This window comes from Ascaphus truei, chromosome 20 (genome assembly GCF_040206685.1).
Source record: "Ascaphus truei isolate aAscTru1 chromosome 20, aAscTru1.hap1, whole genome shotgun sequence".
NCBI classification, from domain to species: domain Eukaryota; kingdom Metazoa; phylum Chordata; class Amphibia; order Anura; family Ascaphidae; genus Ascaphus; species Ascaphus truei.
This window is the reverse complement of record NC_134502.1, coordinates 1989015-2004997: the sequence shown is the minus strand read 5'-3', so window position 1 is coordinate 2004997 and position 15983 is coordinate 1989015. Positions and strand designations below refer to the sequence as shown.

At 42.3% G+C, this 15983-nt stretch overlaps 1 protein-coding gene across 2 annotated transcripts; it reads right to left on the bottom strand.

Annotated features, from left to right (window-relative positions):
* Positions 1-392: 392 nt before the first annotated feature.
* LOC142470648 (uncharacterized) lies at positions 393-12052 on the bottom strand. Of its 2 annotated transcripts, XM_075577244.1 has the most exons (6): positions 11160-12052; positions 7375-7398; positions 5503-6075; positions 3842-3916; positions 3135-3211; positions 393-835 (listed from the first exon to the last, which is right to left on the bottom strand). In XM_075577244.1, the coding sequence occupies exons 1-6, from the start codon at positions 11227-11229 to the stop codon at positions 620-622; spliced, it is 1035 nt and encodes a 344-aa protein (XP_075433359.1). In that variant the 5' UTR covers positions 11230-12052; the 3' UTR covers positions 393-619. The 2 variants fall into 2 exon arrangements, with proteins under 2 accessions (XP_075433359.1, XP_075433360.1); XM_075577245.1 differs by lacking the exon at positions 11160-12052 and having other exon boundaries at positions 5503-6122.
* Positions 12053-15983: the final 3931 nt, after the last annotated feature.

Genomic DNA, 15983 nt, shown 5'->3' with positions numbered 1-15983 from the left:
ACACACACACACACACACACACACACACACACACACACACACACACAGCAAACTGACACACACACAGCAAACTGACACACACATACACACAGCATCTGCCTCAGGCCCGCCCCTTGTCTCTGCTGCCTGCTCTCTGCAATCCCACCCGCCTTCCAGCTCCCGATCGAGCCGGCAAGTTGCTGTTAAGGGGGCCAAAGGAGGAAGGGGGCCCTGACTTCTATGGTTGTTGGCTAGACAGCTGGGACAAATGTCCTGAGCGGGCCAAATGTCCCCCAAGAGCATGGGCCCCCGGGCTTTGCTCCGGCTGCCTGGGCTTTAGCTAAACCCCTAGTCTAGGTTTTCTCAGTAGGATATCAACATTCCCTAAGGATCCTCATTGGTCAAGCAGCGGATCACTTATATTATAAATTTATTTTCACTTAAATTGAGCACTATACAGTATATATTGATTATTTATTCATTATTCACTATCTATCACTATTATTCACTCTAATATTTGCTGATACATCACAAGAGGGCACCTCGGCTTCTTTTTCTATATATTCTCAGTAGGAGTAGGATATTAGCTGAGTCATAAACAGGACAATCCTATATAGGATCTACAGTATATCTGAGGGGTTTATTGGTGATTTTGTCCCGATTGGTTAGGTCTTGGGCGCATCTCATAGTGCTCTCTTGTTGACGAGGGTCTCCTGTTACAGTCTTCTCTCGGCCGTGAACACCCCTCGGGATCATGGTGTGCGTGGGGTCTTCCAGAGATGTTCCCTTCCAAATTATTGGAGTTCGAAGGACAGTAGGTTACGTTGTACATTCCATCTCCCCCACACTTCAGTGCCTGCAGAGGAAAGAGCTCAGGGTTACATTAGTAATACATAGGATTAGTATTTGGGTTCATGTATTAGGTTAGTGTATGATGGATAGGGTTAGTGGTAATTACAGTAGGTTAGTGTAGCATTACCTAACATGACCCTTAGCCTAACATGATCCCTAAATAATTCTAACCCAAACCACTAAGCATGTAACACCAACACAAAGACTGACCCTAATCTTAGCAAAAACTTAAATGGGTAAAATAGCTTTTGCTAAGATTAGGTTCAGTCTTTGGGTTGGTGTTACATGTTTAGTGGTTTGGGTTAGTGTTAGGGGTAATGTTAGGCTAATGTACAAATATTAGTGTACGTGGTTTTGTTAGAGTTAGCGCTGCTATCTTATGTTTAGAGTTTGGGGTTTATTATATATTAAGGTTAGTCTTAGGTTTGGTGTCTATTGTATGAGTGTAATATGTAATATGTGAGTGTAATATGTTTATTGTGTTGGGTTAGAGTTAGGCTGGGGCCATGCTGCCGCAGACCGCGCAATCAGATTGCCGTAGGCACTGATTGCGCCCATACGTAGCAGGGGCGCGCGGCAGCAAGAGGGGACGTGCGTTGCGCTGGAAAATCAGTTAAAACTGATTTCATGGCGTGACAGATGGGTCATGTGAGCGGTTCGCCCAATGAGGGCAAACCAGCAGCGTGACGTCACTGGCACACCCCTAGACACGCATATTGACGGTGCATCTACCATGGCCGAAAAACGCTTCACGCGGGTGACGTCACGGTCGTGCACGCCTCCGCATGGGCGAAGGCACTATGGACCTGGCCGTAGGGTTCATGTTAGGCTAATTATGTAAGGATTCTTGACAGAGTTTATGTTAAGGTTAGGGTTAAGGTTAGGGTTAAGGTTAGGGTTAAGGTTAGGGTTAGGGTTATTAGGGTTAGGGTTATTAGGGTTATTAGGGTTAGGGTTAGGGTTAAGGTTAGGGTTATTAGGGTTAGGGTTATTAGGGTTAGGGTTATTAGGGTTAGGGTTATTAGGGTTAGGGTTATTAGGGTTAGGGTTATTAGGGTTAGGGTTAGTGATGGAATTACATGCTTAGTGTGTTGGTTTAAAATTAGTATTAGGGTTCAAGTTAGGCTAATGCAGGGGTGCGCAAACTGGGGGGGGGTGCGCAAGATTTTTCAGGGGGGGGGCGCGGCGGTAGCAGCCGCCCTTCAGTCTTCCCCCAAGGCATTTAAATAAATGCCGGGGGATCGCGGGAGGCCTCTGCAACTTCACTTATCTTGTCTTTGGCGACGCGTCGCCATAACAACGCAGCATCAAATGACGCCGTGGGGCAACATGACGTCGCGTGACGCCGAGAGCCGGAGACACGTTAGGGAGGGGGAGGGAAGCAGGCATGGGGCGCAGCAGGGAAAGATTGCGCACCCCTGAGCTAATGTACAACTATGAGTTTAAGGAGTTTTGTTAAGGTTAGGGTTAGCTTTGCTATATTATAGTTAGATGTTTTTATATATATATATTTTAAGGTTAATGTTTGGTTTATTTTTTATTGTTTGAGTGTTACCTGTTTAATTTGTTGGTTTAGTTTTCGGGTTTATAGTAGGTTAATTATTAATTATTCATGTTAGGATACTGTAATACACAATACAACAAGCTAACTCAAGGTTAACAAATAGAACCCAGTTAGCTGCACTTAAAGTAATTAATACAGCTGTAATAGCCATTGGCTATTACAGCTGTATTAATTACATTGGCTATTACAGTTGTATTAATTACATTGGCTATTACAGCTGTATTAATTTCTTTGAGTGCAGTTAACTGGGTTCTATTTGTTAACCTTGAGTTAACTTGTTGTACTGTGTATGTTCACAACCCTTTAAACCTTAGTGTGTACTTCTATATTGTAATACTGTATGTTGAGTGTTGAGTCATTCTCTAGTTGGCTTCATGTTAGGATAATAATGTTAGGATTAGTGTCAGTGTTTATTAAGGTTAGGGTTAGCATTGGCGTTGTAATACAGTATATGTTTAGTGTGTAAAGTTAGTGTTAGACTAATGTATAAGGATTAGTGGATGGGTTTTTTTAAGGTTAGGGTTAGTGTTAGGTTTGGTGTTATGTGTTGGATCTAGTTGGTTAGTATTAGTGTAATAGGGTTGGGTTTGGAATAGGGTGTTATGGTCAGTTTTAGGGGACAGTAAGGTAATTAGGGTTAATGTGTTATGGTTAGGTTATCTGTGTTGGGATATAACGTGGAAGATTAAACATTCTCTTGTATATGGTGTTTAGTAATGTTTATAGGGCAAATACTCACTGCGCAGAGCACAACCAGGAGTAGGGCAGCAACAAGTGCAGCAACCAGTGCGAGAAGAATAATACCCCAGATTGGCACTGTAAGAGAGCAAGAGAGTAAGTACATCACTCTATAATAATGTTGAATATCTTTATACACTGAAAATGAGCATGATGTGCTGGCTCTATAATGGTGCTGAGTATATAAACTCAAATAAATATATGTTAATAAAAAGGTTGGACAACTTTTAAGAAACTAAAAGGTATACAGGGATATACCAAATAAGTATACATGGGAAGGATGTTGATCCAGGGAGTAATCCGATTGCCAATTCTTGGAGTCAGGAAGGAATGTATTTTTCCCCTTATGAGATATCATTGGATGATATGACACTGGGGCTTGTGTTTGCCTTCCTCTGGACCAATAAGTAAGTATAGATATAGGATAAAGTATCTGCAGTTTTAATTTAACAAAGATTTAACTTGATTGACGTACGTCTTTTTTCAACCTCATCTACTACGGGTATGTAACTGTGTAACCCCATACTAGGGCTATTAAACTATGTAACTGAGAATCTAAACACTAATAATGAACATGCCGCGCTGTATAACGATGCAGAGTATTTATACACTGATAATGAACATGACGCGCTGTATAATGATGCAGAGTATCTATACACTGATAATGAACATGTCACGCTGTATAATGATGATGAGTATCTCTCTTACCTGCTGAAATGTCAGACGATGCTTGAGTTGTGCTTGTGGTACTCTGTATCACTGTGCTGCCGCCTCCTGCTGCAGCTGCAGATAAAATGATAATATATATATACATACATATAGCCACGGGCGATTGGATTTTGCATGCTGGCTTCTTACAATTCCCCTGCTCGAAAAAAAAACAATCTCACCCACCCAGTCAGTCAGTCACCTACCCAGTCAGTCAGTCAGTCACCCAGTCAGTCACCCAGTCAGTCACCCAGTCAGTCAGTCACCCAGTCAGTCAGTCCCCCACCCAGTCAGTCACCCAGTCAGTCACCCAGTCAGTCACCCAGTAAGTCACCCAGTCAGTCAGTCACCCCCCCAGTCAGTCAGTCAGTCAGTCACCCACCCAGTCAGTCAGTCACCCACCCAGTCAGTCACCCACCCATTCACCCAGTCACCCAGTCACCCAGTCAGTCAGTCACCCAGTCAGTCAGTCAGTCACCCAGTCAGTCAGTCACCCAGTCAGTCAGTCAGTGTGGCGATGAGAGGGTTAATAAGGCCTAAATAAAGGTATTATACCCGGCTGATTAACCCCAACTCAAATTGGGAAGGAAGGGGTTAAAAGTATTTGTACTGCACTGCTGTATTTGCCCTGTCCCAGCCTTCTTAACCCCAGTTTGCAGGCTATTCCCTGCCTGCTGTAATAGAAATACATGTGAACTGTGCTATCTGATTTTCAGGCACAAGATGGCGTGGTGAGTGCCAAAGCCAGCGCTTAGAATGGGAGGTCTGCTGTATAGTATGGGTATCCATTTCAAGTTCTTGACTCCGTAACTGCAAGTCGATTGAATAAGTGGCCACTTAACCATGTCACTGCCATTAGTACACTTTGCCCCTAGGAGGGACTGATCCCTTAACCATGTCACTGCCATTAGTACACTTTGCCCCTAGGAGGGACTGATCCCTTAACCATGTCACTGCCATTAGTACACTTTGCCCCTAGGAGAGACTGATCCCTTAACCATGTCACTGCCATTAGTACACTTTGCCCCTAGGTGGGACTGACCCCTTAACCATGTCACTGCCATTAGTACACTTTGCTCCTAGGAGGGACTGACCCCTTAACCATGTCACTGCCATTAGTACACTTTGCCCCTAGGTGGGACTGACCCCTTAACCATGTCACTGCCATTAGTACACTTTGCCCCTAGGAGAGACTGATCCCTTAACCATGTCACTGCCATTAGTACACTTTGCCCCTAGGTGGGACTGACCCCTTAACCATGTCACTGCCATTAGTACACTTTGCCCCTAGGAGGGACTGATCCCTTAACCATGTCACTGCCATTAGTACACTTTGCCCTTAGGAGAGACTGATCCCTTAACCATGTCACTGCCATTAGTATACTTTGCCCCTAGGAGAGACTGCCCCCTTAACCATGTCACTGCCATTAGTACACTTTGCCCCTAGGAGGGACTGACCCCTTAACCATGTCACTGCCATTAGTACACTTTGCCCCTAGGGTGGTAAATGTACCCTTAAACATGCCACAAACATTAATATAGCTTTGTCCTAAGCGGGGCTTACCCTTAAATATGTCACTGCCATTAGTACATTTGGGTGATAGGGAAGACTGACATTTAAGAACCCCAAGGAATATATTTCAACAAAGCTTTGGACTTACTTATCGTCTCTGTAGAGGAACTTCCTGGAGTTGGGGGCGGAGTGGTTGTAGGGGGCGGAGTGGTTGTGGGGGGCGGAGTGGTTGTGGGGGGCGGAGTGGTTGTGGGGGGCGGAGTGGTTGTGGGGGGCGGAGTGGTTGTAGGGGGCAGAGTGGTTGTAGGGGGCAGAGTGGTTGTAGGGGGCAGAGTGGTTGTAGGGGGCGGAGTGGTTGTAGGGGGCGGAGTGGTTGTGGGGGGCGGAGTGGTTGTGGGGGGCGGAGTGGTTGTGGGGGGCGGAGTGGTTGTGGGGGGCGGAGTGGTTGTAGGGGGCAGAGTGGTTGTAGGGGGCGGAGTGGTTGTAGGGGGCGGAGTGGTTGTAGGGGGCGGAGTGGTTGTGGGGGGCGGAGTGGTTGTGGGGGGCGGAGTGGTTGTAGGGGGCGGAGTGGTTGTGGGGGGCAGAGTGGTTGTAGGGGGCGGAGTGGTTGTGGGGGGCGGAGTGGTTGTGGGGGGCGGAGTGGTTGTGGGGGGCGGAGTGGTTGTGGGGGGCGGAGTGGTTGTAGCAGCTGGAGTGGTTGGAGCGGCTGGAGTTGTTGTATCTGGAGGGGGCAGTTTTGGAATTGGGAAGCAACACATCATTAATTAACTGGAGGGGAGAGAGAGACATTACAGAGAGAGAGAGACATTACAGAGAGAGACAATACAGAGAGAGAGACAAAAGAGATGAGAGAGACGAGAGAGATGAGAGAGACAAGAGAGATGAGAGAGAGGAGAGAGGGAGAGAGGTACAATACTGAGAGACAGGGAGAGAGGTACAATACTGAGAGACAGGGAAAGAGAGGTACAATACTGAGAGACAGGGAGAGAGAGAGGTACAATACTGAGAGAGAGAGAGAGAGAGAGAGAGAGAGAGACAGAGAGAGAGAGAGAGAGAGAGAGAGAGAGAGAGAGAGAGGTGCAATACTGAGATAGAGAGAGAGAGGTACAATACTGAGAGAGAGATAGAGAGAGAGAGAGAGAGAGAGAGAGAGAGAGAGGTACAATACAGAGAGAGAGAGAGAGAGAGAGAGAGAGAGAGAGAGAGAGAGAGAAAGAGAGAGCGGTACAATACTGAGAGAGAGGTTCAATACTGAGAGAGAGAGGTACAATACTGAGAGAGAGATAGAGAGAGAAGTAAAATACTGAGAGAGAGAGAGAGAGAGAGAGAGAGAGGTACAATACTGAGAGAGAGAGAGAGAAAGACAGAGAGAGAGAGGTACAATACCGAGAGAGAGAGAGAGATAGAGAGAGAGCTACATTACTGAGAGAGAGAGAGAGAGAGAGAGAGAGAGAGAGAGAGAGGTAAAATACTGAGAGAGAGAGAGAGAGAGAGAGAGAGAAAGGTCCAATACTGAGAAAGAGAGAGAGACAGGTACAATACTGAGAGAGAGAGGTATAATACTGAGAGAGAGAGAGAGAGAGAGAGAGAGAGAGAGAGAGAGAGAGAGAGAGGTACAATATTGAGATAGAGAGAGAGAGACAGAGGTACAATATTGAGAGAGAGAGAGAGAGAAAGAGAGAGGTACAATACTGAGAGAGAGAGAGAGAGAGGTACAATACTGAGAGAGAGAGAGAGAGAGAGAGAAGTACAATACTGAGATAGAGAGAGAGAGAGAGAGGTACAATACTGATATAAAGAGAGAGAGAGAGGTTCAATACTGAGAGAGACATGCATACTGAGAGAGGGAGAGAGAGAGGTACAATACTGAGAGAGAGAGAGAGAGAGAGATATGTACAATACTGAGAGAGATAGTGTGAGAGAGAGGTACAATACTGAGAGAGAGAGAAGAGAGAGAAGAAAAATGATAACGTGTGAAACACAGGGTAGGAAACTGGGGTGTAGGTAATATACAACGTACCTGCTGTTGTACTATCCTGTGCACCTGAAACACACAGACAGATTGTTTAAGTATTTGTGTCTCCTTTGTGTCAGTATACCACATTACATACAGAAGTAACAGACATTATTACTCCCGCTGGTACATTGCAATGGGAATTATACAACGCGCCAGCAGGAGCCATTTAATAGCATTAACCGCCACGCAGAAAGGAGACAAGGCTAACGTGTCATTGTATCTGCCGGCTCCTAATCCAGGTCTGTCCCTGATACTCTGCAGTCAGGAGGTAACCTTACATTAGGTATAAACCCAGAGCTGAGGATATGGAAAACAAACCCTGTAATTAAATGCCCTTATGGAGAATCCAGCACGGAAAAGAGTAGGTCTAACATTTATGGAAGACAAATACTGTACATATTACCTGCGCTCCTCCCTTTGTGAAGTCTGCATCTGGTAAAAGGATTGTCCTTACATTTATAGAAAACAAAGAACAATTCCCACGCTCCTACCAATTATTTCCCACAATGCATACTCACAAAGGCAATTTCATTGTAGTCTTACTGATATATTTTGGCAGGTTTTGGGTCTCCTGGTTTCTGTGTTACTAAATCGTTTCTCGGAGGTGCATGACTCCTCACTTCAGGATAGAGGTCCTTATCAATTCTCCATGCAGACAGGAGTCCACGTGGGGGGGGGGGGGGGGGAGGGAGGTGGGAAGCGGAGCACAGACGATCCAGAAATAAATAATCCGTGGCTATGCAGATGAACTTCAAAATTATTTATTATGGGGGCACAAGGATGTACCTGTGACGCATTTCGCACTGGAATAGCGCTTTTTCTAAGAGCATACTGTCAACTGCTAAGCCCCAGATTATTTCTTTCTGGATCGGCTGTGCTAGTTTATGTTATGTGTTTATGTGAGTAACCAACTTTATTGTTACATCATTTGAGGAGTACATCACGCTCTAGGATTGCTGCCAGTTACATTGGGACACACTGAATGTGCTGATATTCACTTACACTGGTCGGTTCACCTTTTGATACACATCTGGCAGCAGGTAACCTTTCAATGAGCTCCTGCAATCAAGGTTGTTTCAGCTGTTTGTTACCACTTACTCGCTTCAGGGTTCGTTTCAAGATGTTTTCAAATCTCACACTCAGATGCTCTGAAACCGGAGGACATTCCCCATAGCTTCTCTTACCAATTCTCCAATTGGGATACATGTACTGTATTACACCTCATGGTCAGTCTACACATCGCCCTCCACTGGAGAGTACAGTCGGTGAATGTTGATGGCTGACAGAAAGAGGAGTTGTGTGTAAGTTTGACTTTTTCACACTTGGGTAATTGTGCCCCCACAGTTCACCTTTTTAATAAGAGACCTGTGTTACTGGCTTGGGCCAGCTTTTAATTGCACTAAATCACAAATAAGCACATGCTTCATTTATTTAATCCCTTTGGGGCACTTTGACATATTTCACAACGTTTAGTTCATAGGACAAAAAGACGTTGCATAAATTCAGTGTAAGTACCTGCTAAACGGAGGTTACCTTGACGAGGTCGGCAGGCTTGAATCATGTTTTGATCAAAAGATGCAACCACATGACTCCTTTATTACACAGACTTCGGTTCTACACGTTAAAAAAAAATCACTAGAATATTTTAGCCCACATTGTTCTTTGTTCTCCATAAATGTAAGGCCAATCCTTTTACCAGATGCAGACATCACAAAGGAAAGAGCGCAGGTGAATATGTATAGAATTTGTTTCCAATATATGCTAGACCATTTATTCTTCGTGCGGCATACTCCATCCAGGCTTTTAATTATAGTGTTACTGGTACATTTCATCACAGGGGTAGGTTTGGGCTGACCTGATTTCTGTTTTACTAAGCAATTTATTGAAGGTGTACGGCTCCTCCCTTCAGGCTAGATCTCCTTAGCAATTCTCCAATTGGCTTACATGTATTACACCTCATTGTCAGTCTGCACGCCACGCAGCACCGAAGAGCAGGTGAGTGTTTATGGCTGATAGAAAGAAGGGATATGTGTAAGGTTTAATATTTCACACTAGTGTATTTGAGCACCCACAGCTCACCTTTATGATAAGGGAACTTTGTTACTGGCTTTATATATGTTCTGTAAAGGTACCTGTTAAACGGAATGTACCTTGACCAGGTTTGCAGGCTTGAATCATGTTGAGATCAAAAGATGCAAATAAGTGACTGTCTGATCATGTCCCTTATAATCTGCAGTCAGAAGGTCACCCTATTTTAGGCATAAACCCAGGACTGTCTGAGCCTGTCCCTCATAATCAGGATTTGGGAAGTCACTCTACATTCATTTACAGAAACAGCATTGTGTGAGTCCGTACTGAATAATTTATTGGTCCGGAGATCACACGGAATTACAAAGTCCATATTAGTATATTCCAAACATACATATTTTCAAAATGTTACTTCTAAGAAAGATCTTAAATGACCCAAAAAAATTTTTTTTAAAGCCAATGTGAGTTCTGGATAGGAGATAGGGGGCTACCTTGTCTTGTATATAAGGCTCTACCATACTCATAATCTTCTTAACTCTCTGTAACAGCTCTAAGGTTAAATTTAATGAATCTCTCTAAGGTTTACTTTTACAGAGAAAAATCTCATGAGCTTGATACTTAATTACTCTCTCAGCTTTAGTAGAAAAACGTACATTTCTAGAGCCACCTACTGTACTATTTTTTTGAGCGGTCAAAATATATATTTTCTTAAGTATTATGATATATCCACTAATATTTCTAAAACCTACCTATGAAAGAATAGACAGAACAATGTAACTTAAGAAAGGTCACTTTAAGTTCTAAATGAAGGATAAATATCTACATTGTATTTTGCACAATGATCTATCTACAGTATTTATAGTTCTTCATAACTTCTAGTTATAATTTGACACCACAAGACATTAGTGTTAAATTCCTATCCAAGCTTCAACTTACTGTTTCCAAAAATTTATAATAAATCACTTTCTTTTTTCCACATTTATTTTAGAAAAACAATTTCTAGTGGCTGGTACAATATTGTGTCAGGAGTTATTTTTTTTTTTACATCTGTCCTAATATTATTGATAAATATGTTTTTCCAAAAACTACATTTGCTAAGAAAGAATAGAATAGAGATGAAAAATATAGTAGCGAAAAAAAGTAATGTTGAGTTGAGGATAGATGATAAGGGTCTACCTTGTCTTGTGCACAATTATCTACCTTCAGGTTGCCCTTTGTCTTTAACCTCTTGTTATAATTTTACACCACAAGACACTTATATTAAATGCTTCTCTCAGTTTCTGGAGCTTGATACAGTATGAAACCACTCTTTCAGTTTCCATTTTAGAGAATTTTTTGTTTCATTAGGTTTTCATAAAATTCATGTTTTAGCTTCAATTTTATGAGAATGTAGACCTTTGTATTACATTACTCTCTTAGCTTCAAATAATGGTAAAATCAAAAGACCCTTCAGTTTATAGACCTTGATATTAATTTTGTATCTTTGCTTCAAATTAACGAGAAACCCTATTTTCCTGAACTTGATATTATTGTACATTACTGTCTTGTATTCAAATGAATGAGAACATGCCGTTTCTAGACCTAGGTATTAATTTACTACAGTTGCTGAGTTTCAAGAACCCTAATTTTCGAGAACTCATTATTAAAAATACACTACTCTCTTTCCTCCAAATTAATGGGAAAATGACTTTTCTAGAATATTTACTATTGTATATGAAAGTAAATTTTGATGATATTTAGAAAAAACATCTAAAACGTACCTGTGCTATCAAAGAACAGGGCAGAAAGCAGAAGAACATTGGCCAGGAGAAGCCACTTTAAGGATCCCATTGTGTATCTTCTCTTGAGGTCCTTTGAACGTAGTCCTTGAAGTGTCCAATGTAGTGATCCAGAAGCATACGCAAGGTTGTAATGATGGTAATATTAATTCAGTGGGGTTTTATATAGTGGTCTCGTGAGTAAGGGAGAGACTACCCATGTCATTTCTCAGAAGTGACACCCTGTGACATTCTGCATAAGTATTTTTTCACTCCAGCATTTAGGCAATTAGCGCAAATAGTTTACACCTGATTAAGATCTGGAATGTCTGAAAAGAGTCACCTACAGAAACAGGTGGAGGATTCACGTTTTCACATCAACAGAAGTAACCAATGAGGTTTTTTGGTGTGCGATAGCTGTGTTTGCTGAGTCAAGAGGAGGGTTTTGACTGATAGCCATGGTAGAAATGGAAGGATTAGTGTGAGACATAGCAGTGTATACATGTGTACGGGGTAGGGGCTATGTTTTATGGAGAGAGGAGCAGACAGAAATTGTTGTACAGCTTGTTGAGAGAGTGAATGAGTGCAAGAGGTGGTGTGCATCTTTCAGAGAGATGTGAATAGTTAGAGATAGCTGTGCATCTTACAGAGAGAGATAGAGTGGGGGGGAGAAGAGTCAGAGAGAGATGTGCATTTCATATCCAGAGGGTTACAGTGCATATTATAGAGCGAGGGGGGATAAGAGTGAGAGATGACAGTGAATTTGATACTCAGAGAGGAGCAAAGCGAGAGTTCGAGTGCATATTATACAGAGAGGATATATTACTGGCCCCTTTGACAGTGAAGGGGTTAATATTTATTTTCAGGTTGACTATCTGTAATTACACTTCTTCATATATCATCCACCCATCCATCTGAGTTTTACCGACTCATGCGCTCCAAACTAATTATTTGTTAACACACAGGGAGATGAATCATCGGATTATAAATATTGAATAAATTACAGGTACATAAGTAATAATCTATTTTTACCAACAATTTTTCGTGGTATTGTAATTCAATGACATCTTATCCTTACAAGTTCCTCTTTAATGCACACGCGAGAATATTTTAGGAACTTACAAATCAATACTTCCAAAATATTTTTAGAAATAGAACCGTACTTGTTGTAAAGAGGTTTTCCCAGAGAAGGGACGCTAATGCTTTTTTTGCTGCAAATTCAAGCAACGTGCCATTGCATTTTCGATTCACTTTCCGTGACGCTATCCTACTGTCTCTGTGAGTTCTCCCTACTTACCACTAGACATGGGCGGAAAAGCCCAAATTCATTGTCCCCGATACTCTATGCCAAATCCATCCCCCCCAACAAAAGCCGCCCATGGATTGGACATAGAACAATCAGAGTGGATTGTTGATAATATGGACTGACTTCCCTGAGGAAGAGACAGTCTTGTCTTAAAACGTGTAGGGTTGCCTTGGAATACTCTCGAGCACACCGTAGCTGGGAATAGCTAAGAGCTGGGAGAAGTGACGTCACTTGGAGAAGCCGGCCGGCGACACGACCGAGGAGATTAATCTGAACAGCTGATCCAGTGCGTCCCCATGACAGCATGAACCGAACAGTTTTTTGTCTCCCGGGTGCTCGGGTTTGGCACATTGTGGCTCAGGTAGACAGATTGTTGGGAGGGGCTGGGATTGACCCTGATTGTCCCTGATATTCTGCAGTAAGGAGGTCACCCTACAATAGAGATAATCCTCAGCACATGGAAACTGAGGCTGATAGCTTCCTACATGAGGTGACTGCTTTTCGGGGACGTGGTGGTTCCATGTCCTGAATGCCACGCATTCATGCGCATAAATGTGATAACACGCTCGGGAAGATTAAACTATTAAACTAAGCCACAAAGCCACCCATTACAATTGAATGGTTTGGTAAAGGTGTCGATAAGAAGTAGAAATACTTTAGCCTTCTGTGTGTGTGCATGGGAGGGAGGGTGAGAGCGCTGTACTGTATGCTGGATTATTAGTTCAAAGAAATATTTTCAACAAGTCATCATAATGTTTTGATCCCCACACCCCCAAATAAAAATCACATTATGCCACCCACAGCATAAAGTACTTACATGATGTGTAGAATTAAAAAGCTAGAGTAGTGATTGATTCTCAGAATATCAAGAATTGTTTCTGTATGCAAGCCCATGTCGATAAACGAAAAAAAAAAAAGTTATTTTTTTCAGACATGACATTCGAATTGAATGAGAACTCATACACGCATGTGCCTAAATGTGATGACACGCACATGCGTTTCAACAAGGTTCCAATGAGACATACACGCATGGCATAAATTTGATAACACGCGCACACACACAGGCATACTGACATACAGTACACGCATGCGCATAAAATAAAAACAGTAGGAAAAGAAGAGCAAGCCTAGCAAAAGTATTGATTAATAAATAATACATATAGAAATGTGATGACACGCATAAAGTATGCGTTTCAACAAGGTTCCAATCCGCATGAGCGGAAAAACTATTTTAGATTCAGAAGAAGACACAACGTTATATTTTTGTAATACTGTACTTCTTTTCGCTTTAGTATCCTATATACAATACAGTACTGTATGTGTCCTCATATTTTTTATGTGTATGGCTAAGGAGCCTCATACTACTGTATACAGTATGAACCATATAGAAAAATGTACGGCTGTAGGTTGAATTGCTATTAGACTTTTAAGACAACAGCTCGTGATCGCCCACTTGGGTTTCTAGATGGTATTGCAGACAACGCTAAAATGCAATTTTCAGCGCCAGATAAATGGATTCTGCGCCCGATAGAAAACCGATAGAAACCCGAGTCATTTGCTATACGGTTGGAAAACATAGTGCGTCATGACCCGGTATTCAGAGCGGTACACCGGGCGAGGCTTTAGAATAAAGGCTGGCGCAGCTGTACCTGAAACCAGCACTGCTAACCTGGAACAACTTTCAGCCCTGGGAGACTCACACAGAGGCTGCAGGGGAATCAGATTGCAAGAGCGAGGAAAGCTCACTGTGAGAGGTAAATCAGATCTACAGTACCAAGTGCCTGCCGTCAGCACTGATACAGTGGCGTGGTTCCATTTTTAGCTGCTGGAGGCTCCGACTACCAGCAAAATACAGCATCAGTAAAACCATCTGATTGACAGCAAATTGCATGGAAATCACTTAAAGGTTTGAGATTCTTTCCAACTATTCCCATAAGAAATCCTTTAAAAAGAAGGACTGTGGTGAGGCTGACATTTCAAGGAGAAAGGAGGGAAGATCCAGGTTTGGATTATGTGGGGCAAACGCTCATTAAGAAATCCTTGCGCTGTGACCCAGCGCATGTTTACACCCTCCTGCATGGCTCTTATTCAACGTACTATGATATCCATTTTATAACCTCCACCCACCTACCAAGAGGCTTTCTGGGAGAGATACAAAGCAGTGAGTACATAGCAGCTCTGAGAGGAAGACTATATACACGACCACAGTGATTTCTAAACAATTCTGTGGGGTTGAATTATGTTTTGATCAAAATATAAAACCAAGTGACTCCTTTGTCACACAGACTCAGGTTCTCATGTAAACAGTTCACTGGTATATTTTAGCCCAATTGGTAGGAATTTCAGGATCTGTTCTTGGTTTTCCATAAATGTAAAGACAAATGTAAAGACAATCCGTTTACCAGCTGCAGACTTATAAAGGGAGGAGCAGCGTCGGATATATTTATAGTATTTGTTTTCCATAAATGTTAGACAAATTCGTTTCCATGCTGCATTCTCCATACGGGCATTTCATTACAGGGTTACTGGTACATTTCATCATAAGGGGTAGGTTTTTGGCTGACTTGGTTACTGTTTTACTAAACAATTTCTTGAAGGTGTATGGATCCTCCCTACAGGATAGATCTCCAAATCTCCTGCCAATTCTGCAATTGGCTTACATCTATCATACCTCATTGTCAGTCTACACATCACCCTCCACTGAAGAGCAGGTGAGTGTTTATGGCTGATAGAAAGAAGGGAGATGTGTAAGTTTTAATATTTCACACTATGATATTTGTGCACCCACTGCTTACCTTTATGATAATGGAAGTTATGTTCCTGGCTTTGGTCAGCTTTTACCCGTACCAAATCACGAATAAGCATGTGCTTCATATATTTAAATGCTTCAGGGCGTTTTCACATACTACACAAAGTGTAGTCCATAGGACAAAAACACAATATATATATATATATATATATATATATATATATTTTTTTTATTTTTTTTTCAGTGTAGGTACATGCTAAACGGAGTCTACCTTGACACAGTTGGCAGGCTTGAGTCATGTTTTGATCAAAAGACACAACCAAATTATTCTTTCGTTACAAAGGTTACGTTTCGTTACGTTAGGTTTGAAATGTAAAAAAATTCACTAGGACTGTCTGAACCTGTCCCTGATAATGTAAAGTTAGAAGGTCACCCTGTGTTAGGTATACACCAAGGACTATGTGATCCTGTCCCTGATAATCTGCAGCCAAGAGGTCACAATACATTACATATAAACCCAGGTCTGTCTGATCCTGTCCCTTATAATCTGCACTCAGGTCACCTGACATTAGGTATAAACCCAGGACTATCTGATCCTGTCTCATGTAATCTGGATTTGGGAGGTCACACTACATTAAAATGATAAGGGGCTACCTTGTCTTGTGCACAATTTTCTACCTTCAGGTGCCCCTTAGTCCTTAACCTCCTGTTATAATTTGACACCACAAGAAATTTATATTACATTTTTCTGGAGCTTGATAAAGTATGAAAT

Bases quoted from the DNA above. Each gene is read 5' to 3' on its own strand.
- LOC142470648 (XM_075577244.1), bottom strand. From the start codon at position 11,229: ATGGGATCCTTAAAGTGGCTTCTCCTGGCCAATGTTCTTCTGCTTTCT. The intron at 3,917-5,502 runs GTAAGTCCAAAG...TTTTATCTGCAG, and splicing joins TTCCTCTACAGAGACGATAA to CTGCAGCAGGAGGCGGCAGC. The intron at 3,212-3,841 runs GTAAGAGAGATA...GCTCTCTTACAG, and splicing joins ATCGTCTGACATTTCAGCAG to TGCCAATCTGGGGTATTATT.